The 24,128-nt window shown below is 40.9% G+C and overlaps 1 protein-coding gene across 1 annotated transcript; it reads right to left on the reverse strand.

Moving 5' to 3' along the window:
* Positions 1–1,613: 1,613 nt before the first annotated feature.
* Positions 1,614–24,128, reverse strand: LOC146690752 (vang-like protein 1). Its single transcript, XM_085433827.1, has 9 exons — positions 23,935–24,128; positions 18,170–18,419; positions 16,968–17,139; positions 10,390–10,818; positions 9,832–10,007; positions 8,410–8,543; positions 5,617–5,767; positions 4,733–4,967; positions 1,614–3,920 (listed from the first exon to the last, which is right to left on the reverse strand). Exons 2-9 carry the CDS (start codon positions 18,238–18,240, stop codon positions 3,660–3,662), a joined length of 1,629 nt encoding a protein of 542 aa, XP_085289953.1. The 5' UTR covers positions 18,241–18,419; positions 23,935–24,128; the 3' UTR covers positions 1,614–3,659.

Here is a 24,128-nt window from a genome sequence, read left to right on the forward strand (position 1 = left end):
CCGAACAAGGAGAGCGCTGATCAGAAATGCAGTCAAGAGGCCCATGGTGACTCTGAACGAGCTGCAGAGATCCACAGCTCAGGTGGGGAATCTGTCCATAGGGCAACTATTAGTCGTGCACTGCAAAAAGTTGGCCTTTATGGAAGAGTGGCAAGAAGAAAGCCATTGTTAACATAAGAAGTCCCATTTGAAGTTTTCCACAAGCCATGTGGGGGACACAGCAAACATGTGGAAGAAGGTGCTCTGGTCAGATGAGACCAACATGGAACTTTTTGGCCAAAATGCAAAACGCTATGTGTGGCAGAAAACTAACACTGCACATCACTCTGAACACACCATCCCCACTGTCAAATATGATGGTGGCAGCATCATGCTCTGGGGGTGCTTCTCTTCAGCTGGGACGGGGAAGATGGATGGAGCCAAATACAGGGCAATCTTGGAAGAAAACCTCTTGGAGTCTGCAAAAGACTTGAGACTGGGGCGGAGGTTCACCTTCCAGCAGGACAACGACCCTAAACATAAAGCCAGAGCAACAATGGAATGGTTTAAAACAAAACATATCCATGTGTTAGAATGGCCCAGTCAAAGTCCAGATCTAAATCCAATCTGTGGCAAGATCTGAAAACTGCTGTTCACAAACGCTGTCCATCTAATCTGACTGAGCTGGAGCTGTTTTGCAAAGAAGAATGGGCAAGAATTTCAGTCTCTAGATGTGCAAAGCTGGTAGAGACAAACCCTAAAAGACTGGCAGCTATAATTGCAGCAAAAGGTGGTTCTACAAAGTATTGACTCAGGGGGCTGAATAATTATGCACACCCCACTTTTCAGTTATTTATTTGTCAAAAATGTTTGGAATCAGTGTGATTTTCGTTCCACTTCTCTCGTGTACACCACTTTGTATTGGTCTTTCACATGGAATTCCAATAAAATTGATTCATGTTTGTGGCTGTAATGTGACAAAATGTGGAAAAGTTCAAGGGGGCCGAATACTTTTGCAAGCCACTGTATACAGCAGGTAAAATAAGTACAGAACAATCCATCCAACCCACAGATGCAATGAAATCAAACCATAGATGTCCATAAAATAAAGTTATGTGTAGCAATGAGTAAGGAATTATGGTATTGCAAACATATTATGTTAATTGTGCCAAAAATACACTTTATATGAAAGCAAATTACATGAAATTTGCTTATTTACATATAATAAGTGCTACTATTGTATGTAAATATGTATGGTTAACAAGTTTGTTAGACCAACTGTTATAAAAGAAGAAATATTTTGGAAATCTCAAAAAAGCAATTTTTTAGGCAGATAACTGATCATAACTAATAATAAAGTTTTTATAGCCAAACGTCTCCTAGAAGAATATACACAGCTTGCTGCATAATTAATATAATATGAAATCAAAGTAACTGTAAGCCTTAGATGCCACATAAAGGAGCCACAAATGTCCCTTCTAGTAGCAGCCATAACTAAGTAACCGTAAATGTAGTTAAATCTTTAAAAACTTCTCCACAACATGGAAGTAGAACAACAATCAAATTCCCTGAAAACATCAGTACAAATATTTATTTCTTCATTTTTATTTTATTTTATTTTTTGTACAAATGTGACTTTGACACCGCTGCATTAATGTTCAATGTTATGCTGTATAAAAGGAGACGGGGGCAACTCACGACCTGTCAGCTGCATCACATTTGGACATTTGGGAAAGCGATCTCTGTGTTTTCTTCTTTTCTGTTTTACTCAGTTTCTTTCTCACACACATATGCTGAAACACACAAACTTGAAAAACCGCACATGTATGCTGAGCACATCCTAAATATGTCAAACCAGGCACGTGTGTAGTCGTACAAGAGAAGGTATTTACAACCACCAACACCCCTAAAGAGTCCAAAACAAAACTACACCCTCTGTAAGCACAGTAACACTCTTGTAAATATAAACTTACAACACATCAAGCCTTATAAGTAGAAAAAGTTTAAAAAATACACATCAAATATCCTCACTCATTAACAGCTGATGCCTAGAACAGTGTTCCAGTAGTTGTAGGCAGGTGGCAGTAGTGAGACACCCTGATGTCCAATACTGGCAGCACAAATACTGATACTGAGTTGAGTTGTTCACAGTAAGTTATTACTATTGTTTTTTTTGTTTGTTTTTTTAATTCTTGAATGCTTGCAGCATGAAATAATGCAATATGAATTTTGGAGTGAGCGATTCATTTTGTACATAAAGTACTTAATGTTTTGAAATTCTTCAGAAATCTGATTTTAGGTAATCCTTTAGGTTGTGTGTTGCATTAAGCTTGTGGCTGATTATAGGACACTGGCCAACAAGATTTACATTACATGGAGCCATAATAAAAAACACAAATCGAGATGAAAATCAGGGCCATATGTTCTGAAATAATACAGCAGTGGGTAAAATTTTACTTTACCAACTGGACCATCCCAGCCTTGCCGTATTGGTCTATTTGATTCACCTTTGCTTTTATTGTTTATTTTATTTTCATTTGCTGAACACGGGACAGACTTGACTGGGGAAAAGAAAAGGGAGAAAGAAAGAGGGAAAGATGAAACATGAAATATCCTAACAGTATTCAGGTGTAGCCATCCGCACAACTCTGGATTGGATAAGTGGTAAAACATTTTTTTAATGGATATTAGTTTCTTTATTTAGGTATTGGAGCTGGGACAGGCTCCATCGCTCCCACAGTAGGACAGTCAGGTTTCTATATTTATCTGCTTTAATTCTTTTTATAATTTCTGCTTCACTGTGCAAATACATGGCCCATCCGATTGGCCAGGACACAACAAACCTAGCTGTCTCTCATCAGCTAAGTACAGAAATTCTAATTTATGACACCTTTTTATAAATGAAGGCCTATTTTAATGTTTTTTTTAATATTAATTACTATGTTTAACAAATCAATTTATTTATGATTTTTCAGTCTTCTTCCTCTGCTTTTTTTAGTACATGAGACTTCTTTGAATGATCTGACAACTACAAACACGTCTATCTACAGTCCAATTATCGTAACAAGTACAGCGCAGACAGACAGGGTAAAAAAAAATGTTTGAAATGATAAAAAAAAATCATTCAAGTGATACATGATTTTGGTATAAAAAGTCTGTAGGGATAAAGTATTACTCACGTATAAATACTGTACATACATTTCCAATACAAGACAATTAAATAATAACTGCTTAGACTGAAAAAAGAGAGGTTCAGTTTATATTAAATGTCTTGGAGAGAGACAGACCCCAGTGTACACTACGATAAAAACCACACTAACGCACACATTTGCATTCTTAAAATCTCAAACGCTCCTATGCAGGCACGCACCGGCACATGCACGTAAAGGAAGCTAAACGTTTGTGAGGGTCATCTGTAGTGCATAGAGACATAACTGAACTGTGTTCTGCAAATGTCACGACAGAGGACATTTCAGTGCATTTCTCCTCATTTTGTGTCTTTTATCATCTTTCAAGACTCCTGGGACAAAGACAAAGACATAAATACTCTATATGTGAGAAAACTACATAAACATAGGTACAAAAAACAGTACAAAAAGATATTTCTTGAAAAAATTCAGTTGGATAACTGCAACAGTTCTGCAAGTCCAGAGCAGCAGCGCTCGTCCACTCTGCCACTGTTAAACTGAAGTTTCTGATTGGAGCAACAGTAAAAACTTGTGCGACTTGGGATCGATGTACTCTTCGGTCAGTCGGATATAAGGGATGCTCTTGATGGTGATGGCTAAGCTAAAGTCGAGACACTTCAGAAGGAACTCTGTCCCCTGTTTAATGCCGCTGGTCACAGACGCTTCGCTCACTAAGGTCCACTGATCAGCCATCCAGCGCTCGGGGCCGTACTGCAGGGTTGGACCAGGCATGAGATAAGCCTCAAGGAAGGCCTACGCACACAGAGAAGCAGCTGATTATATCAAAGTACCCACAATGAAAAACAAAACAAAATTGATGTGTAAAGACAAAACTTGGGATAACATCTATATGGCAAGATTAACTCAATTTATTAATCTCCTGACCGATGAAACCATTTCTAATGTCAGTGAACCAATAAAAGTTGACCTCATGGCCCTTCTTGAATGACAGCTTGCCCCTCTTTTAGTTTCATCATATGATAATAAATTAATTAATCAATAAAACTGAAATTAAATGGACGCACAAGGGGGATTTAGCAAAGAATGCATACAAAACTAATAAAACCTCTTTTCACTGATGTGACACGATTAAGTAATGCTTCCATTTACTTTCTGTCTGATAGCTGATGTTATTTACTCAGTTTGAGTCACAGCTTGTTAGACATAAAAATAAATGTCATTACAGCCTTTCTTCCACCTCATATCACCCATACCCATATCACCCCATCCTTTGCATTCTCCTCTGCATTTCCTCCTTCAATACATCCATAAATCTTCTCTGTGAACTTCCTGTTTTCCTCATGATAGCTCAATCTTCAACATCATCTCTGTCCAGTATCCACTATCCCTCCTCTGCACAAGTTTTTGTCTTCAAACCTCTTGATCTCTTGCCTCTAGCTCCAACTCCTGTTTGTTAGTGCCACCATCTCCACCTCATTCATCACAGCAGATCTCATTAACATCTTGTAAACCTTCCCTTTCACTCTTTCTGCTATCCTTTTGTCATAAGTTACACCTCTTGGTAAACACCGCCTTAGTGCAAAGCTATTGACAACAAATCTGACCTTAGGACTCATGTTATTGACCAGGCAGAAAGCAAGATGCTTCTGGATGCTCTCCATGCTGTGGCAGTGTTGCCTCCTGGTGGTGCGGAGGTACTTCTGCAGGGCCCGAGCCATAGAAGGAAATATAGCCAGAGCTGCCTCTCGCACATCCATGATGTCAGACGGTGTTGCACGCTCATCTTCTTTCTTCATGCGGCGGACATGTGTGAAGGCCTCCTCAACAGCAACTACCAGCCTGACAGAGAAATACCACATTGTATTTGGCTATATACAGTTGTTTTTACTGATCATTGAGCAGCACCCTAATGTTAAGACAGATTAAACGAAACTGCAGACGTATATATCTGTTAAAGTAAAGGTATTTAAACGTACTGTGGAGGACTTTCCATGCAGTTTTTTAGTCATCAAGTTTACATAATAACGTGCATAGCTAAGTGCTTTCTCACAAGCCTAGTCCTCTTGACAGTTTTTTTTTAACTACACATGTGCATGCACCAGCCATCCCAGTATGTGCAGCTTCCCAAGTTTGATTTCTACTTCTGTGCAGAATCTATGTGGAACCTACGACAAACCATGTGCAAGTGGCTAACACTAGATTTATAACAGTCCTGTTGTGCCTCTGTCGCTTCCAAAACAGGAGTTGGCGGTAGGGTTTTTCTCTTCAAGTTGATTTATTTTCTTCCCAAGAAGAAGTAGCCAGAAACACATAGAGGTAAACGGGCCATTAAAGTTTGTAATGGGCTGGCATTAACATGTGCTGTGGTTGCATTTCTAGGGATGTGGATATGTGGCTACAGCGTAAGTTACAGAATAACTGTGGTACAGATTTAATGCAGAATTATTAAGCCACTGTAACAGTGTGACACTTTGCTCCCATGACTCACCTGGCTCTACGTTTACGGACTCTTCTTTCATAGTCGGCTTCCTCGTAGTACAGCTCATTGTGGGCGCTGTCTTTACGTTTGCCGGCAGCTGTAACCATAGCCCGTGACTGATTTCCATTACTTGGCTGAGCCCCTGCTGCATTCCCTGGGGCTGTATCAGAAAGAAAGGACAGTAGTAAATTGGTTAAATCAGCCTGACCTGGGAGGGCAGTCTTTAACGGGCCAGTCCCCCACCAGTGATTAATGGACAGTATCTCAATCTGAATGATTGAGGGAAAACTCATATTGAAGGACAAATTCAGATCTTATTATTAGTGGTGTAAAACAGCTGTAAATCAACCTTCCCAGCCAGTATTATTCCCATTTTATCCTCCACTTAACTGTGAGAAAGGTTTGATAGTTATCTGGGTAGTGTCGCCAGTCTGAATCACAAAACATTCTTAATTTTAGCACTGAGAAAAGAGGCAATTTCCACTGGAAGCATCCACATTTCTACACACACTCTGTGATGCAGAAACCTTTTTATTGGGGTCTGGATTAAATATTCATTATTTTACACATCAAAGACCATGTGTGAATTTACTGGTTTGTGTGGCAAACCCATAAAACTAATGGGGCTTATATAGCAGTATATTAGAGATCCTGTGGTGTCACTGAGGCGGAGTAAGATCTGGTCCATATTCATGAAGATCACTAAATCTGGGGGTGGTTATAGATGGTAAATGCTGCAGGTCAGACAAGGATATAAATTATTAATCTGATCTGCATGGGCGTATGTTTACGCTTGTGCATGCAGGTGAGAAAGAGAAACTGAATTTAGTGATGAAATATGGATGAAAAATCCTCCCAGTGCGAGTACTGTGGAGCAAATGCGGTCAGATCATTTGCAGAAGAAGCACTGTAGACACTTTCCAATGAAAATAAGAGTAAACATCCTTATACATCCTGCCCTACATATTTGTACTGTTTGTACAATGAGAAGAGTGGCTGACTGGTATAGCGTGAGGGAGATGTGTGGGAGTTGACGACGGAAAAGAAAGGGGAAAGAACGAGCTGGAGACAGTGTGAGCAGGAGGAAGGAGAGATGTGGGAGTATTTGAGAAATGAGCGTTACACTGATGAATTATTTAAGGCTTGGAATTCCACGGCCGCCTAGAGACCCTTCCATTGCACTTTGATAGGAGAGGGGGTGGGGTGGATGAAAAGCACTGTGAGGTATCCAACATTGCTTCCCTGCTTTATACATCAACAAATCCAGCGCTGCGCAGCCAGTGGGAGATTAATAGGTGTTGAGTGGAAGACCCTTTTAACTCCAGGAAAGAGTGTGATATGTGGCATTACAGGATGTGTGCAAGAAAGTAATATATCAAGAAAATTGTAGCATTTAGAAGAGTGCTTTTTTCCCCTGCAAATTCAATATATGCATTATGTCAGAGAGGGACGCTTCAGAGTGACGCTTCACGACTGAAGCGTGAAATTAGTGTCTCCCTGTGATGGTGAGGGCTTTTATCTGTATTTACTGTCAAAACGGTATGTTCTCAGTTTGTTTTTCAAAGCTGCTCATTGAAACCAGAGTATCACAGAAAGCAGAACGAGGAGAAGACAGTTAAAACAAGGGAAAGTAACGGTATAAACTAAGGGACATCAGCAGAAATATTACATGCGGTGCACAAATAAATTAAAGGAACACTTTTTATGCGAGTGTAGCATCAAGTCTAGTTGATTAGCAGGGCGGGTTGTTAATCAGTTTGAGCTGCTTTGGTGTTAATGAAATTAATAACAGGTGCACCTGTTGTTAATTTCTTCTCCTCTTTTTAAGAAGGAACAGGATGAACACTGCCAGAGCTGCAAAATGATCTCCAGCAGGGTATGGTGTGAAAATGTCCAAACAATGTGTCTGACCAATCAGAAACAGACTTCAGAAGGGTATCCTGAGGACCCGATGTTTCTACGTGAAAAACCCAATATATTTTTAAGCAATTTTAAAAAACAGCCAGATGTAGCAAATATGACACAAATGAAAATTCATATATGGAAATTAAAATGTAATTATTATTTGATGGTTCAATAAGCTCTCCAACATAAAAAACGTATCTTACAGGCTAGGCAATGGGCCATGACTGCTACCAGTGAAATCCTCGGACCCACTGTCAAACCCTGTGCTGGTGCAGTGGTTGCTGGATTCCTCCTGGAGCACTACAATGTCAAGCCCCATGTGCCAAGAGTATGCGGGCATTTCCTGGACAATGAAGAAATTTATACCGTTGACTGGCCCCCATGCTACCCTGACCTAAAGGACACAATAGAGCACCTCTGTGACATCATATTTCAGTCCATCAAACATCACCAGGTTGCACCTCACTGTCCAAGAGCTCAGTGATGCTATGGTCCAGATCTGGGAGGAAATGCCCAGGACATCATCTCTTTCCTCTCATTAGGAACATGCCCCAGTGTTATCAGGCATGCAGGGGACAAACAAACTACTGAGTTCCATTCTGCAATGTCATTTTGGCAAAAGGACTAGCCTGCAGCATGCTTTTCTTTGAAACTTTTATTCTGGGGTGACATAGAATTCAGCCTTCTGTAGGTTGATCATTTTCATTTTCATCAAACGATGTGTTATCTTTTATTTCCTAACACATTACCCAGTCCATGTCAGTATAGCTCCCCCCCCCCCCCCCCCCCCCCGCCCCCCCATTGAGATCTGATGTATTTCCAGAGTGTTTCATTAATTTATTTGAGAAGTGTAGTACAGGAAAAAAATAAATAATTGGGACATATGAGGCAACTAACCGTCTACATTGTAGACCTTTAACCCAGCCAGGTGTTTGGCAGCTCGGTGTTTAGAAGCAGAGAGAAGGGCCGGGTTATGGAGTGGAAAATCTCTGTAGTAATACTCCAAAATGGACAGAGCGGCCCTTTGAATGCTGTGTGAGGCAAGAGAGAAAAGAGAAAACTTAAAAACAGTACAAGACAGTATAAAATCCCCCTGAATCTGGTGAACGAACAGCCCACTAAACAGTGATTGAATTACAAGATAATGCCGTCATTTAGAAATTCAATTAAACAATTTGAGAACAAACATTAGCACAGATGTGATCTATTTTATTTAATAAAATCCTCTTAATGGCCAAACTTTTGCATCTACATTACCAACGATGCACCTCAATCGCCGACAGTTCAGTGGGAGAATCTGTTGTTTTATGCCTCAGTGCAAGCATCTGACAAAAGATGAGCAGGCTACTGAGGTCTGGTGAGCTCACTACTTTATAATCCCTCATCCCTGGCTTCTTATTTTAAAGATTTTATTTTGACTTTATTTGACAGAGAAAGATTTTAATTCTTTCCCCCCATAAAGACATTTAGCGACCTCTCTTGTAAAGTTAAAGACACCTCAATATATGTAAAAAAAGACGTGGTTCGACGACTGTCAGAACAGGTTTCAGTAGCTCTCAGTTCACTCAGTTCAGCAAAGAGAAAAAAAGGCTTACTGCTAGTAGGCATCCAAGTGGGGGGTAAAGAGTTAAGAGGGACTCAGCCTTTATACAAGCTGCAGCACTGTACCACGTGAGCTGCTGAGAACTGAGTCATCGACAATTCAATTTTCATATTTGTCCTCTTCAACCAATGAAGACTCAACTGACCTGACATGAAGCCATTTACAGTGTCACCATGTAAGCCACCACAACCAAGTAAGCCATATAAACTACTGGAAACGGTTAATGCAGTATGAATCCTTTTCTTTCTCCTCCGCAGGTCCTAACCTCTTGTTTACCATTCCACAAATTAGGAATTGGAAGAACGCCCATTATTAACCCATTAAACTGTTAGCCTCATTACACAAGCATAAATAGTAATGTCTCCTAGTCTTGTCATAGTAATAAACTTGTCCAAAGAAGAAACAAAGACAGTCATATGACGAGTCGCTTTTTCTCATCTCTCCTTTCCGAACTCCTAGAATAGCACACTAGCCGAGGTCACCGTAGAGTAACTCAATTACTGCCTGTGCCTGTCTTCCCTGTGGCCATAAGCTTCCAATTACACAAATACATCAACAAGGAGAGTGTGGCTGAGCACCGTTGTGTACTTACTGTGCACAGTACAGAAAGGTTATATCCGCATGCGAAAGTGTGAAACTTATCTATGTCGGTCAGCCTTGTGTTTGCTTTAGGAAAGACACACAAAGCTAATATGGTGCAACTGCAGCGTGCTCACCTGAGCTGTCCTATGTTGTAGTGACGAGTCTCTCCATCTGTGGAGCGGATGACACACACGCTGTAGCAGGGCTGGAGTTGGCGGAGTTCCAGAAGTACGACTGCCAGGTAGTGAACAAACAGCTGGGAGTCCACGAGGGACACAGCAAACTGGACGATGCCGTGGTAATCCTCATCCTGCTTGGACCACACCATGGGCTTAATGAAACTTTCATTCTCATTAGATAAAAGCTTAAAAAACAAAACAAATTACAGCTTTATTTAAGACTAAATGAATTAGATTGAACTAATACTCGGCTACATGCAAACAACATACCATAAAAAACAAAAACAATATGTCCCAAAAACCGAATCAATCAACCTTTATCTAAGAGCCATTTAACACCATTAAAGCAATAAAGGAAATAAACTCGGAAAAAAATTGTGTATTTGCATGTTAACTATTTGTTAAATGATCTAAAAAGATTGACTGATGAAAAAAAAGTTCACTGCTTAATGTGCAAAATTAAGAAAATACATAAATAAATACATAAATAAATGAAATACATCTCAAACCCACCTGAGCATCAAGGATCCGGACCCCATAGAAGAGCCAATAAGACATAGTGAGCAGGAGTGTGAGTGTGATGAGGAAGGCACGATACACACACACTCTTGGCAGGCAGGCCCGGTTGGGTCGCAGAAACAAGGCCCAAACAGCTACCAGGAGGATGAGGAGCTTGAAGGAAATGGAGAGGAAGAGCCCCTCGCAGGCTGCACCACAGACCTGCAGTCTGTCGGGCCACATTACTGCTGGTAGAAGCAGGAACACCAAGGGCGTGGCGAGCACCAGCAGCCCCACGCATGAGCCCACAGCCAAGGGAAGGTAACGGCGAAAGCCTTGGGTCCGGTCTTGTATTCCTTTCCCCAGGCCTACCACCTCCTCCTGGGAAACACTGAGCTCTGACGTTCCTGTGACAGCGGTGGTGGTTTCTCCCCAGTTATCATCCTGAAAGGATGTAAAGGAATACATGAAGGAAATCTGGGTTTCATGCCACAGATGTACATTTGGGTCTGCTGTATTGTGTATGCTGTCAATTAAAGTATTTACCTATTTCAGGTCATTTATTAAAAGACTGCAAAAGTCTTGGGAAGTTTGCCTCTATACACCAAAACTGGAATTTTATGATAAGATATGATAAATTTCAGGCCTTCTTTTTTAATTTAAGGGGTTTAACAAAAAGAGTTACAGCCATTTTCACTCATAGTCCACCACTGTCAGAGGTTCAAAAGTAAAAATGGCTAAAACTACTAAACAATACTTTTGTTAAACCCCTAAATTTACAACTAAAAGTCTGCACTTTGAACACATCTTGATGATTTGACTTAAAATCCAGTGTGGTGGTGGTGGTACAGAAGCAAAACTCCCCAAAAATATGTCCAAGCTGTATGAATTGATTTGTTTGTGGTGCTAGGTAGATACACTGGGTTCATCAGCTTCATAAACAACATCCCAGCAAACACTAGTAAAACAGCAACATTGTGAAACTGTCAGACTGTCAGTCCCTCTTTTACTGACCTAAGAAATATTTATAATATTGTAAGCGCACGCGTCTTTGTTTGTTATTACACCAACTTTTGATTGACAGTTAGCTGAGACATCAGGTACACAGACTAGTACAACTAATGTTCTTGTTTGTTTTGTCAGTGATAAAAGGATGCATCACTCTCATGTCCACAACTAATGTACACAAAGGACATCAAGCAGACACTGCCACCACATTCACTCTTTTTTTTCAACCATAATAATGGGGTGTCTTCAATATTTGTTCAAACAACAAAATATTGCATATCATCCAACATCAAAATGTTTGATGGATCCTTCCATTGATAGAGCAGAAATGAGCTGAAAGACACTAAAAATGCTGTGGAGGGCCAAAGGGGGAAAACAGATTTGGGTATATGTGGGTTTACTATTTCATAAGATTCACACAATCATTTGGTTCACTGTTTATCCACTGAGTAGATCTTTAAAATGGATTTTGTTTAATGCTTTGGACACCAAACAAATGTATGAGACTAATATGTCAAAACCTGGGCCCATAAAATAACATAAGTTGACAAAGCAGAGTCAAATGATGAATGTGAATCAGACAGACAGTGCTTCCATTTTCTCACTGACTCCTTTCTTGGCCCACAAAGGCCCCACAGAGTCTATGCACCATGAATGCAGCACATCCTTAATTTTTTTTCTTTTTGAGCAAGTCAATATAATGGCAAGCCTTTTAAATTCTGTTTGAAGTAATAAAGGATGACAGGATGTGCATGCAAGCAAAAGCACACACACACAGCATAAGCCAAAGCTTTCCATGCCCATCATCACAAATTAGTCTGTTTTTTTCTTCTTCTTAACTACCGTGGTCATTTTGAGCATAAATATTTCCGACAAAGAGACACAAAGAGAATAAATTAGTGACAAGTCTACTCTAAAGAGACATTTATTTTTGTTTGCCTGCCATTAATTCATGTAATTAGCCATTCATTGTGCTCCAGAGTGTCACTGCATTGTACCTCCCGACAACCAATCAAAGGAGCAGCAGCTGCAGCGAGAGGGATGACGGCTGGAAAATTGACAGGCTGAACAGATAAGCCACCCTGGCTTCACACACGTGTGCGCACACATCCACCTAAGCACCATCAAACAGTGCTTAGATCCACACTGAAGCCACATGAGCCTCATGGAGCTGCTGTTAGCAGCACAGCTCGTTGTCATATACTCTTCACCTGTCTAGAGCTTGTGATTCCAACTATATGCAAGATCCTTTCCAGTCTATTAAAGTTAAAAGAAGCCTAAGTGAACCCCGCTGGAAATCTGACTTACTTTGCATATTTTACAAATTGTAATATAAATATGAATTTTGCTTCTCCAGCACAGCTCACAGCCAATTAGCTTAGCCTTGCTGGAGGAGGAGGAGGAGGTGGAGGAGGATGCCAACGGGAGCCAGAAGATGAATGAGCATGATCAGAGAAGAGGGGGGCAATGCCGCAGAGGGATGGCAGCAGGTTATGAGCAGAGAGAGGAGAGGTTGGGCTGGCGTCCTGAGTGTGTGTTTGCCAGACTAATGTGAGAAACAAGAGGTCAGCTGTGCACCGTAGGTGTAACATCAGCTTCATTTAGTGCCAGATCTCATTTGTATTCAGCCCACACGTCTTCTTTTTTCCCCCTTAGTTTCTTTCTCAAGCCAACCCCCCACTCACCAACCTGCATCTGTGAACAATCAATGTCATTCCGCGTTCCACTGTGACAAATGAACAATTAGGAACACAGAAACAACATCTTCCTGTTTGAACACAGATGCTGAGTAGTCACTTAGCTAGTGTCCAATTTTCTCTCATTGTTGTTCTCTAATCTCACTAATCTGGTGTTTTTCTTATAAACCCAAGAATGTTAGTCTTTCAGTCATAATTCTGAAAGTTTCAAAATAAACCTCTTCTGGGACACTTGAGAAATGCTCTGTTGTACAAAAGATGGCTAATCACGGGCTTATGGGATTAAGACTTAGCTCAGAATTTGTCATTTTTCATACTTGTGCTGTATGCATGTTTTGTGTTCTGGTGAACAGCCTCTACCTTTAATATTTACAATCAAAAGCAATATATAGAGTAACTTGTGTTAACATTTTGAAAGGAAAAGAACAAATAAGGAAAAGTAAGCATAAAAGAGGTTTGTGCAGTACTTTTTCAACACTGGGTGCTTGACTGATCTTCTCATGCAGCTCTCTGCAAAAACAAGAAAAGAAAAGCTTATTTCCCAAAATGCCAAACAATTTCTTTGAACCCTTTGTGATCACAGAGAACAGGAGGAAACAGATCACAAACAGAGACCAGACTGTCTGGGCACCTCCTCTTCACCAGATGTTGGCTAAGAGGCACAGCTTTGTTTTTATTTGTAGAGATTTACTCTGTTTTATTTTCCACTTATTTAGACATTGAAGTGCAGTTGTGGGTAAGAGATTAAAATGTGTTGGCCAAGTGTGTCTTAGTGCACTAACCACTTAAGCATATACATTTTATATTCTATATGCGAAATGCATGACTGAAACATTTCATTCATCCCAAGGATCCTACTGCAAATGCTTTAAGGCTAATGTGTCATTTAGAGGGAGAAAACTGAGCATTATTGAGTGAGCTAATATACTGCTAATACCTATCATTAAGTCTCAGTGGATTCATGCAGAAGATTAATGCTAACTAATCAGATCAGAAAGAGAAAGAAACCAGGAGAGACTGACACAAGGAAGGTTATAAAAGCAAGAGTGGAAGGGCATGACTGCCGCCTGCTCCCTTGGCAGTGTTTTAGTCTTTTTATCTGGCAGAGGGTGAATATGGATTATGCCACACAACACAGAAAACAGTCTGCCAGCTACAAAGCCTAATCGCTGAGCAGCACTAGCTTGGGTGAAGGTTAAAATAGGCTTTGTGAGACACACACAAAAAAGCTTCAAACGCCTGCCAGGTTTCCTTAAATTTACTGCATTCCTTTTAGGAGAAGGAGCTTTTGTGTTTTTACCTCACATTACATGCATTGCTGGTGTAGTAGCTGTGAGTAGGTGAGTATTTTAGAAAAAGGGCAAACAAACAAGTTTATAAAGCAAGACTACCATACGCTATGGTGTTGCTACAGCTAACACTGTGAGGAAATTGAAACTGCTCCCTCTTGGCACAGAGTCACAGTGTCTAACAAAGCAGCATGGCCAGTCTCAGTAACAGATTCTCAGTGACTCACTCTTACACACACACACACACACACACACACACACACACACACACACACTGTGCTCCAAGACCGTATCCTTATGTCACAGGCATGCGTGTAAACATGGAGGATTATTCATATCAGCTTTCCTCCAAGTGGCGTTTGGCCGGATGCTAATGCTAATCCCAGTCTGTGAGAATGTTTCCTCTGCACTGGAGACTAGTTAGTGTTAATATGCGGCTCCACCATCTGACAAAGCTGCTCTAAAAAGCATGGGTTGGAGTGCACCGTGGTTGACGGTGTTTGCGGTAATGCTGGTGCTGCCACTGGTGTATGGTGTGCGGACACAACCGTCTGCAGGGGTACTGCAGTACAATAGCAGATTACCTTACACTGCTAACAATGGATGCAGGCTAGGAGCTGACAATCACATGCCAGTGTGGAATGTGCCTTTCCAGCCAAAAGGGGATGCTGAGCAGAGATAGCAAAATAGGTCAGACTTCTCCAACATGGTCAGAAAGTCAGGTTGAACGCACGTTTATTTTCCAGTCACATTAAATGTTGCTAATATTAGGAAAGTATATTTTGTCAAGGTAGCTTTCACTACTGATACAATGCTTTTCTGCAGCTATTTTAAGCATGCAAGTTGCACAATAAGCCAATGAAAAATGCACTCATTTTGGGTTACTATGTATTTCAAGTGGGTCAAAGACACTGTAAAGGCAGCCCCAGGCTAGCAATATCTTTAACTCGTCTTCAGGGAAGAAGGTGCTTTCTTTATCTCTCTCATTTTCTTCGTTTCTGCTTCTACTTTAAGCTCTATTTATCTTTCAGTACAGTTTGTGCGATTCTCTGCATTTAAAGGAACCCTAATATTTTGGAAAATAATTTTATTCAGGTGGCAGTTAGCTTAGCATAAAGACATATTTATATATATTTACATTTTTCTCCTATGTGAAGCTTCTAGAAAAGCTTAAATGTAAAACAAGGAGTTGCAATCTCACAGTGATGATAAGACCACAGGAGGTCACACTCCAGGCTATCACTTGGCTAATAAAAGCACTCTTGTTTTCTGCTAAGCCAAGCCAACCAATTGCTATCTACATGCAGACAGGAGGCAGGTATCAGTCTCCTCATTTATGTCTTGTTCATATTGTGCTTGTTTGGTGAAAGCTGTTGATATATTTCAGAAACCAGTTGGATATAATGCTGTTTATGCTTTTTAGGGATATTCCTAATTATCCCAATCAGTACCACATAACATTGCTGTTTACAGATATGTAGAAGCTGTAACTGAGATCTCTCACTCACTTTAACATAAAACACACAAATCTATAATCCATGCACATCTATATGGAAGCTTTTTTCTGCCACTTAAAAAAATGCCAGGATGGGGAAACCTAAAATTTTGTGATATTAATTGTAAATAACACAATGTAGGGATTAAACTAATATATTCTTTTAAAAGCAGCATTAGCCACATCTGGTTATAGCTTTGGGGCAATATTTCACATATCCATATTGCTAATATACAGTCTGAAACGCAGTTCCAGAAGATGTTTTAATAGTCATTTTCTTGAAATCCTGCTGCTCAGAGACAGGAGGACGCATAAGGTTTAGATGCCTGAGGCGTATTACGCTCACCAGGCACTGTCAGCATGGAAAAAAATCGCATTAACTCATCGTTTGAATACTCCTGTTGTAGCAGCAGAGGGACCGCAATGCATGATGGTCTCAGTGCATGGATCTAGTGTACATTGTGATGATTTTAAAGCACTCTGTGTGGTGGAGGACAGTTCAGAATTAGAACAGCACTACAAAATGGCTAGTAGATGTTCCCAAAATAGCCAATAATTTCTGCAAGAAAGAAATAACTCCTAAATATCCACACAGTATTATACTCTAATGAATCTTTAATCCTTGAAGCCTTAGTTAAATATCTGCCCTGCATTTTAAGCCTCATATCGCATCATTTTGTGTCTACACAAACCTATTTTGCTTGTAGCAGCAAAATCAGCTTTTTGATGCTATACTATGCCTTGATTTCAAAGCCATTAGGCATTACAGTCAGTATGTAGGCACACACACACACTCACACACACAGACACAGTAACGAAACACTGTCTGTACAAATCCAGCCAGGCCTATAAGAGAGATGCTAATCCTCTGACCTATCTGATCCCTTGTCGCCATTGTTAGCCTATCATGTGTCGGTCAGCCAGCTGTGCGAGGGCGAGTTTATAAGGTCGGGACGCAAAGTTCATGCATGGATTACTGGGTCTTGCTTTTTCTGAAGGAAACTGATACTAGCTGCAGTTTTAGTGTGCTTTCCTACAAAACAATGTGCATCTTTCACAGTTTCACTGTTGCTGTCAGTTTTCAGTTTAGAGTTACTCCAATACCTGCGCCTCATCTCCTTGTTCTGCTGCAGGTGTGGGCTCTCCAGGCAGCGGTTCTCCGTTATGAACTGGGGAGTCTTGGGAAGGGGTGTCGGGGGGATTGATGACCACAGATCTCTCCGAGCGGCTGCTGTCTTTACTGCTGCTGGCTTTGTGTCGCTCACGGCTTCGATCTCTGGAAAGTGAGAACAAGCACACATGGTGACCACTGGGATAATACAACAGGAAAAATGTACCGATATATAAGACTGAAACTGGAGCCTAACATATCGTTATTCAATGATTATTCTTTACTAATTAAAATGGAAATGAATACTAATTAAAATTAAAATAATGATCACTATACATGTCTATATAATTTCTTTAACAGAAATGTAAATTAAACAACCATTTCGGGTCCCTATTTTCCATTCATTAAAATGATTCAGCTTGGGATAAGTACCATATCATCAATATACACACAAAATAAGAGCTGAGACAATAAGCTCATTAATTTATATCAATAAAAATAATGAGCCAAAATGTTTTATAGTTTATTCTTGATGATTATTTGTTTAAGGTGAGTCCAAGAAGACAAAAATTCTAGTTTCTAAAATGTGAAAATGTGCTTCTTACTTAATAATTGTTCTTAATATTTGTGAGGTTTGGACTCCTTATTGGACAATCTTTGGCTTCTGGACCTTGTGAGCAGCGTTTTTTATCAGCTCCTGACATTTTATAAAATAACTTGTTAATTCTTTATTAATCAAAAATCAAGAAAATAATTTGACGGTTTCTCATTAATGAAAGCTCGTAAACAGTGAAGTGCATTAATACTCCAGCAGACAATTATAGGCATCAGGAATGAGGGGGGAGATAAACAAATGATTCTCTCGTTTGCAGAGCACACAGACTCAATCACTGAAATAGGTTAGAACCGCTCAGCTGTGACGACCCTAATCCACAAGCTCTGTCTGTCTCAATCTCTCGCTTGTTCTCTCTCTGCAGTTTCTCGCCTCATTATTTCACAACCAACATGTGGCCCACTCAAACGGAAGACAAACAAAGCTACAAAATGTTCACTGAAGGCATTCCAGTAGCCAGGGAGTGGGATACAGCATGTGATCTGGAAGAAACAAATTCCTGTCATGGGAGTGCCGGTTAGACAGATACAGCAGAGAAGTAGACAGTCAGATGGAAAGGCTGACGACAGACAGGAAACATACCCATGCCGGTTTGATCTCCCGGAGCGACTGGAGTGATAGGAGTAGCCAGAGTGGGTCGACTCCGTGTCCATACCGACGCAGTTCAGAGACGGTGATTGGACAGGGGGATGAGGAGAGACTTGCCGTGTGGCAGAGAGGGTAACTTGGCAGCAGCGCTCAGGAGGACAAATGGGTTGCTATAGAGACAGGCTTCAAAAATCCACGACGAATGACAACTATCTTTGATTGCGGCTTCAGTGACCACATTGACCTGAGGGACAGATAAATAGCACAGTATGAAGGATGCACCAAGACATCAAACAAACAGAGCATTAGATATGTGCAAGAAAAGCTTCTGCATCTCTGATTCTCATCATTCGACACATTTACAAAGCAGACAGATTAATATATTAGCCATTGTGCTCTGCTGTGTTGTGGGTATATACTTCAGATTATCTATGATTAATGTATTAACCTGGGATATTTATTCCAATCTAACTTGATATTCAGCACACACACTACATGTGTTACAACATCCCCTTAACAGCAGCGGTCCCGGTTCAATTTTTACAGCATGCCACGCCCTACTATCTCCCCCAATATTTTCCTATCTCTCTAATGTGTCTCAAAGACAAGCAAACATGCAAAAAAACAAAAACCAAAACCCCAAACCAAAAACCTTTCCTCTGCAGTCGTTATAAGTTTGCCCTGAACTTGGAAAAAGTGCATTCTGTACCCTCTGCTTGGAATTATTTACAAGACGCACTTTATTTGGAAACTCTAACTTAAATCCAGCCATTCGAATGCCACATATAAAACATGTTTCATGAAGAAGCTTTTACACAGTCTTTCTGTCTTTTTACAAGTCTTATTTTATTTCTGTTTGGATGCGTGTTTTTATAGCTTGTGCCTAAATACTGCCTTTTTGGCTTGGTCTCGCTTGTAAACCACCCCCCAAAAAACATAATTATGCATCTCAGGAGAAACAAAAACATTAAGGTTGTATAAAAAAATATGGAATGGCACAGACATACATTAAGAGGTGCAGGTAACAAAACAGAAAATAATTAATGTCCCATGTTAATGTTAAAAATGCCCACTTGTATGAGCTCTTAACACTCATTAGGATTAGGTTTTCTTTCAGTTACATTCTTAAAAAAAAAACCCTTCAGTAATAGAAGAGGCTAAAAACCCCCAAAACCCAAGTATTTTAAAATAAAACATTCCCTTTGTCAACGTACAGTTTAGACGTACAATATAGAGAAAACCTGCATATTCACATAAAAAGAGCACATTCAGGTAGATCATTTAGTTCTAATCTGTACTATAATTGATCTCATAATAACTGCATTTTATTTGATAGCCAGTGATTTGGAAAAGAGAACTCTCTCCATCCTGTCATTATTAACAGGAGCTGAATCTGCCAGACTCACTTCCTGTGAAACAAATGTGTGATGTATGCATGACGATCTCTCACCAAGCATTCATTTAGACCTCAATCTCAACCCTGTCTGTCTCCCAGCTGTTGTCCTGACAACCACCTGCCAGTCAACTTCCCCATCACCATCTCAATTTACCAGCTGAGACTATTCTTCCCATCACTTACAGGCCATTTGTTATCTCTACAGCAAATGATGCATACTAACACCAAAACAGCCCATTCAGCATATTAGGATGTGAATGCTCCAGAGATCGTATTCTGAAGGGTTAAGAGAAGACACTGCTGTGCAGCAGATTTCCATTAAGAGGGTTTAAATGGTTTTTATTTCCCTCAGCTGCCTATTCCATTAAAAATGTTATACAGTACATATAAAGTCTGTAAGATTAATATTGCAACCTAAAGAATTACTTTTGTCAGATAAATACAATCTATATTGTTGTTCTTTGGGCTGTAGACTGGCTCCATAGTGTAGTGGGTTACATGTTTGCCTAAATACATAAAAAAAATCCCTAGTTTGATTCTGGGAGAACCCTTTTGGGGCTGCGTGGGGAAGTGCATCCAGTGCAAAAACTCTGCCAAAGCAAACATGTGGAGCTACCTGCTGTGCTAACCCCCTGTGAATAAGGAAACAGTTGAAACTAGTGCAAGACTGTAGTGTCTTTTATTACTTTAGACATCAACCGTGGAAATGTCTGTCTTACATAAAACTACTCGTGGCAAAGTTTTAGGATTATTTTGAGCAGTTGGAAAGAGATAGTGCTTAACAAGTGCTACTCAGTTTCAATTCATTCAAGAACAAGTGGACATTTTATCCACAGCGCCCATAAATCTTGATGACACCACAGCCCAGAGGATTATTATGTAAATTTGATTTTGGGATGAAGTGTCAGTTTAAGTTGGGATGAACCAACCTGATGCAAAATGATGCCCCAGTGACAAAAAAGTGCAATTTCTCAGAGCGTGACTCCATCAGTGGAGGCTGATGAATGCTGAGGGAACATAATGTTGAACAAGGCAGAGCAGCACTTACAGAGAACGTCAATAAATAATGCACTTGAACACACTGTAACATGCTACTCACAGAATCAAAGTCAGTGGTGCAGTATCAAATTTTAAACACAAGCCTGACTTTTAACAGGATTGTCATATGTCTCATCTTCAACCCACATCCGGAGCGTCCGGTGTTACCTTGGCAACACTGGAGGCAGGAGGCTCCATCTAACAGCAGTAATCAATCTGCCCTGCTGGGCCTAAATTTGTGGATGCACTTAAGTGCGTATGTGAGAGTGATGTTGGGGTGAGGCACAGTGAGAGGGCATAAAGAGGAAACAATAGCCTTCCATCACACCCGTCACTCGTGTGGTTAACCGAATCCCGCCTGGTGATTTGAATAAAATCCATTAACCCCCTGAGTGCTGATCTCTGGGCGTGTGGCAGTGGTATGTGGGGCACAGGGATCCCACTGAGAAGCCACTCATCCACAGGACGAGCATGAAGAGGCACAGTGAACCAGGCCATGTGGAAAATCGCAGCCACGGGGTAAGAAAAACTATCAGTTACAAGCCAACGATAACTATGAATGAAACATGCGGGGATAACAACGCGCATTAGAGACGTGCGCCTGTCTGAGCTTCCTCCGAGACTGTCCCAAAAATGCAGTACTCCTCCGAGAGGGAGCCTGTGCGGAAAATTGACTCTGCAGTGAAACACAGTTGCATCACTGCAGACCGTTCTGGTTGGCTGCACCGAGAAGAGATTCACCAAGGCAGAAACTGACACTAATGTAAAGCAAACATTCGTTAGGGTGTTTGTTTAGTGGAACGAGGCTGATGCACAGTGGGAGCTACTGTAATTACAAATGGTCAGGCTCAGGGGTGCACGCACACCCGCTCTTATGCTCCTATTGAGTAATTTTTTACTCCTATTATAAAGACAAGGCATAAGCACACTTTAATCTTGCAACAAATAAGCATGGGGCTCGTTGAGGAAAAGCTGCAACGTATGATAAGTAAAATGCACTGTAGCATTTTTCCCACTGCTGATTCAGCTTATAAGTATAACGTGAGATTTTGACTGTATAGTAATTTGCCCTCTAAACTGAGCTGAGAAGGAGGGGTGTGGCATTGAGATTCCATTAAGGTATCCAATGCAGTGCTGGCAAATGAAATGGCACAGATGAGTCTCATAGCTCAACCAGGGCACATGCTGAGGCCTGGTTACCATGGCATCTGTGCCCTCCTCACACCTATTATCTTTCATGCCTTCCTTCCTTGTTGTGCACCCTGCCCCGGTAGCATTATGCCATAATCTTCCAGATACAGCAGCTGGTAATCTGATGAATTTCTTGTATCAGCTGTTTTGCAGCTTAAAGGCAAACAAACTACAAAACTCCCATCTACTGTTCAAATATACAGTGGATAGTAGATTTCTGGATGGATATCAATACAGATGTTCAAAACCGCAGTTTAAGCACATTTAAATGCCAATGTAAATATGTTTTTTGGAAGGTAATCATATGTTTTAAGGTGTTTCAGATATTCATCACGAGATCTTTGCGAAATTAATGTGACACTACAGATAAATATTGGCCACCGGCATGGGTAAATGTCATCTAATTTACTTGTATGAAGACATATGGGTCGATATCAATGTTGGCTCACTTATGGATCAATACCTAACACACAGTAGGTATATTAGAGCCTCATCTTAGCTTAGTATAAGCTAAACCCATTTCATTATTGATTCACTGTTATATCAGATCACTGGTTTGCCGGAATTGAGAGCAAATGCCAAAAACATTTCATTTACTGCCATATAAAAACAAGCCAAAAGCCACATTTTAGGACCTGAAACAACCAAGGTGTATATTATATTACTGTTTTAAAATGCATTCTTTTAAAATGGCAGCAGAAACAACAAGTCCATACATGCACAGGAATAACACAGTCCACTAGGCTGTGTGAAACCTCTCTGAAATCAAACAAAGGGTGACAGAGTGTGAGCCTGTGTAATATATAGTGGTTAATATCTTAAATCCGTTCGTGGACTACAGATAACCCAGAGGAACTGCTGCTCATTAACATATTACATTACCACTGGGCTAAAATCACATAAAACTGAGTCAAATATGCAAGTCATGACACTCCCTTAGAAACACCCCCTTTTTTTTCTTCTTATTTTGTGCCCCTCACTGCCAGGATATCTGACGTGATCAGGAGTGTGTTCCTGTGTATTTTTCCACAAGTATTTGCAGAAGCAAACCTGTGACCTTTCAGTGACTGGATATAGCTACTCCCACCCTGCTGCCCATTGTAAAAGGAGAAAGTTAAGACCTGACACAGTTCTCTGGAATGCAAACTTTAGTCCCCTCTGATCCGCTCATGTGGAATTAAAGAGAAGTACAGTAGAAGAAGAGAGGGAGGAAGAGGAGGGTAGTGCGGGCTGAGAGGGCTGTTGAAGAGATACCTTTATGTAGTGCAGGGCCTTTATGTCTCCAAATGCACAACTGTAAACTATACTGTAATATATTGCGCACTACCCCATGCTCCTCCATTACCTCTCTTTAGCCTAAAGGTAGCTCCAGTTCTCGTTGCACTTCTGACACACTGCCCTGTCGGGCACATTTAAAGGAGAACAAAGGCCAAAGCCTTGCCAACATCACTTTTGATCATGCATGGGAAGAACTGATAGCTTCCATGGGTTGACTCATCTATTCAGGGAGGGTTCCCAGGCTGGCAGTGTCCTCAAGCTCTCTGCACAGGACCCATCAACACTGCTCAATAATAAATAACTGTAGGTGCTACACGGCTTCACTGCAGCATCATGACTCTGACCGACAGAGAGAGAAGACACGTGAAACTGCTCCAGTCACAGTTAACACCTCATCCAGCTGTGTGCTCTCCAGACAGCTGCTGCTGCTGATGGAGACATCTCCAACCCCGCTTTTAATATAAAGGCTACTAGGTCGCACAGAACAAGGGGAGCCACTTCTCTATTACACAGCTGCAGCTTCTGTTACAGCAGATCTCCTTTCAGTCTCGCCCTGAACCCCATTAACCACACAAGACTAAATCACTTCAAATAAACCATGCAATCTGGATGATCGGCTCAAATAATATGCTTACATAAAAAGCGATACTAATGTAATAGAAAAAGGAAAGTCATGAGCTCCAGATAAATTCGGGTTATGTGGCTGCATCTGTCTGGCGAAAAGGAAACCATTTTCCCACGACGGCAGCATTGAACTTCATCAGTGATTCCTGCGTGCTGGTGTATCTCAGGATTTTTTTTTGGCAAGGGCAGCCAATACCCGGTGTGATGAACATCCGTGGATTCGTTTACCTACCTTTATCTCAGAAGCGTTTCATATTCCTTCACCTGCGTGTCGGTGTCAGCGAATCTGCCGCCGAGGAGCTGCAGCTGTTCCTGCTGCTGTGAGGCGCGTCTGCACGGAGAGGCAGCTCACAGGATCCTGGCCATTGTGGTTCGCAGGACCAGAAAGGGAGGCAGCATGGGTGTACAGCACGCTTTTACAGCGCG

The sequence above is a fragment of the Copadichromis virginalis genome, linkage group LG16 (assembly GCF_057382275.1).
Source record: "Copadichromis virginalis isolate Kocher_CV1m ecotype Utaka linkage group LG16, C_Virginalis_male_GT1.1, whole genome shotgun sequence".
Lineage (NCBI taxonomy): Eukaryota > Metazoa > Chordata > Actinopteri > Cichliformes > Cichlidae > Copadichromis > Copadichromis virginalis.

What these genes read in the sequence shown, in the direction of transcription:
- LOC146690752 (XM_085433827.1), bottom strand. Translation starts at nt 18,240, where the DNA reads ATGGACACGGAGTCGACCCACTCTGGCTACTCCTATCACTCCAGTCGC. An exon ending in GGGAGATCAAACCGGCATGG is followed by an intron (nt 17,140 to 18,169) that starts GTATGTTTCCTG and finishes CTCACTTTCCAG; the next exon opens with AGATCGAAGCCGTGAGCGAC. An exon ending in TCAATAACATGAGTCCTAAG is followed by an intron (nt 3,921 to 4,732) that starts GTCAGATTTGTT and finishes CTGTGTGCGTAG; the next exon opens with GCCTTCCTTGAGGCTTATCT.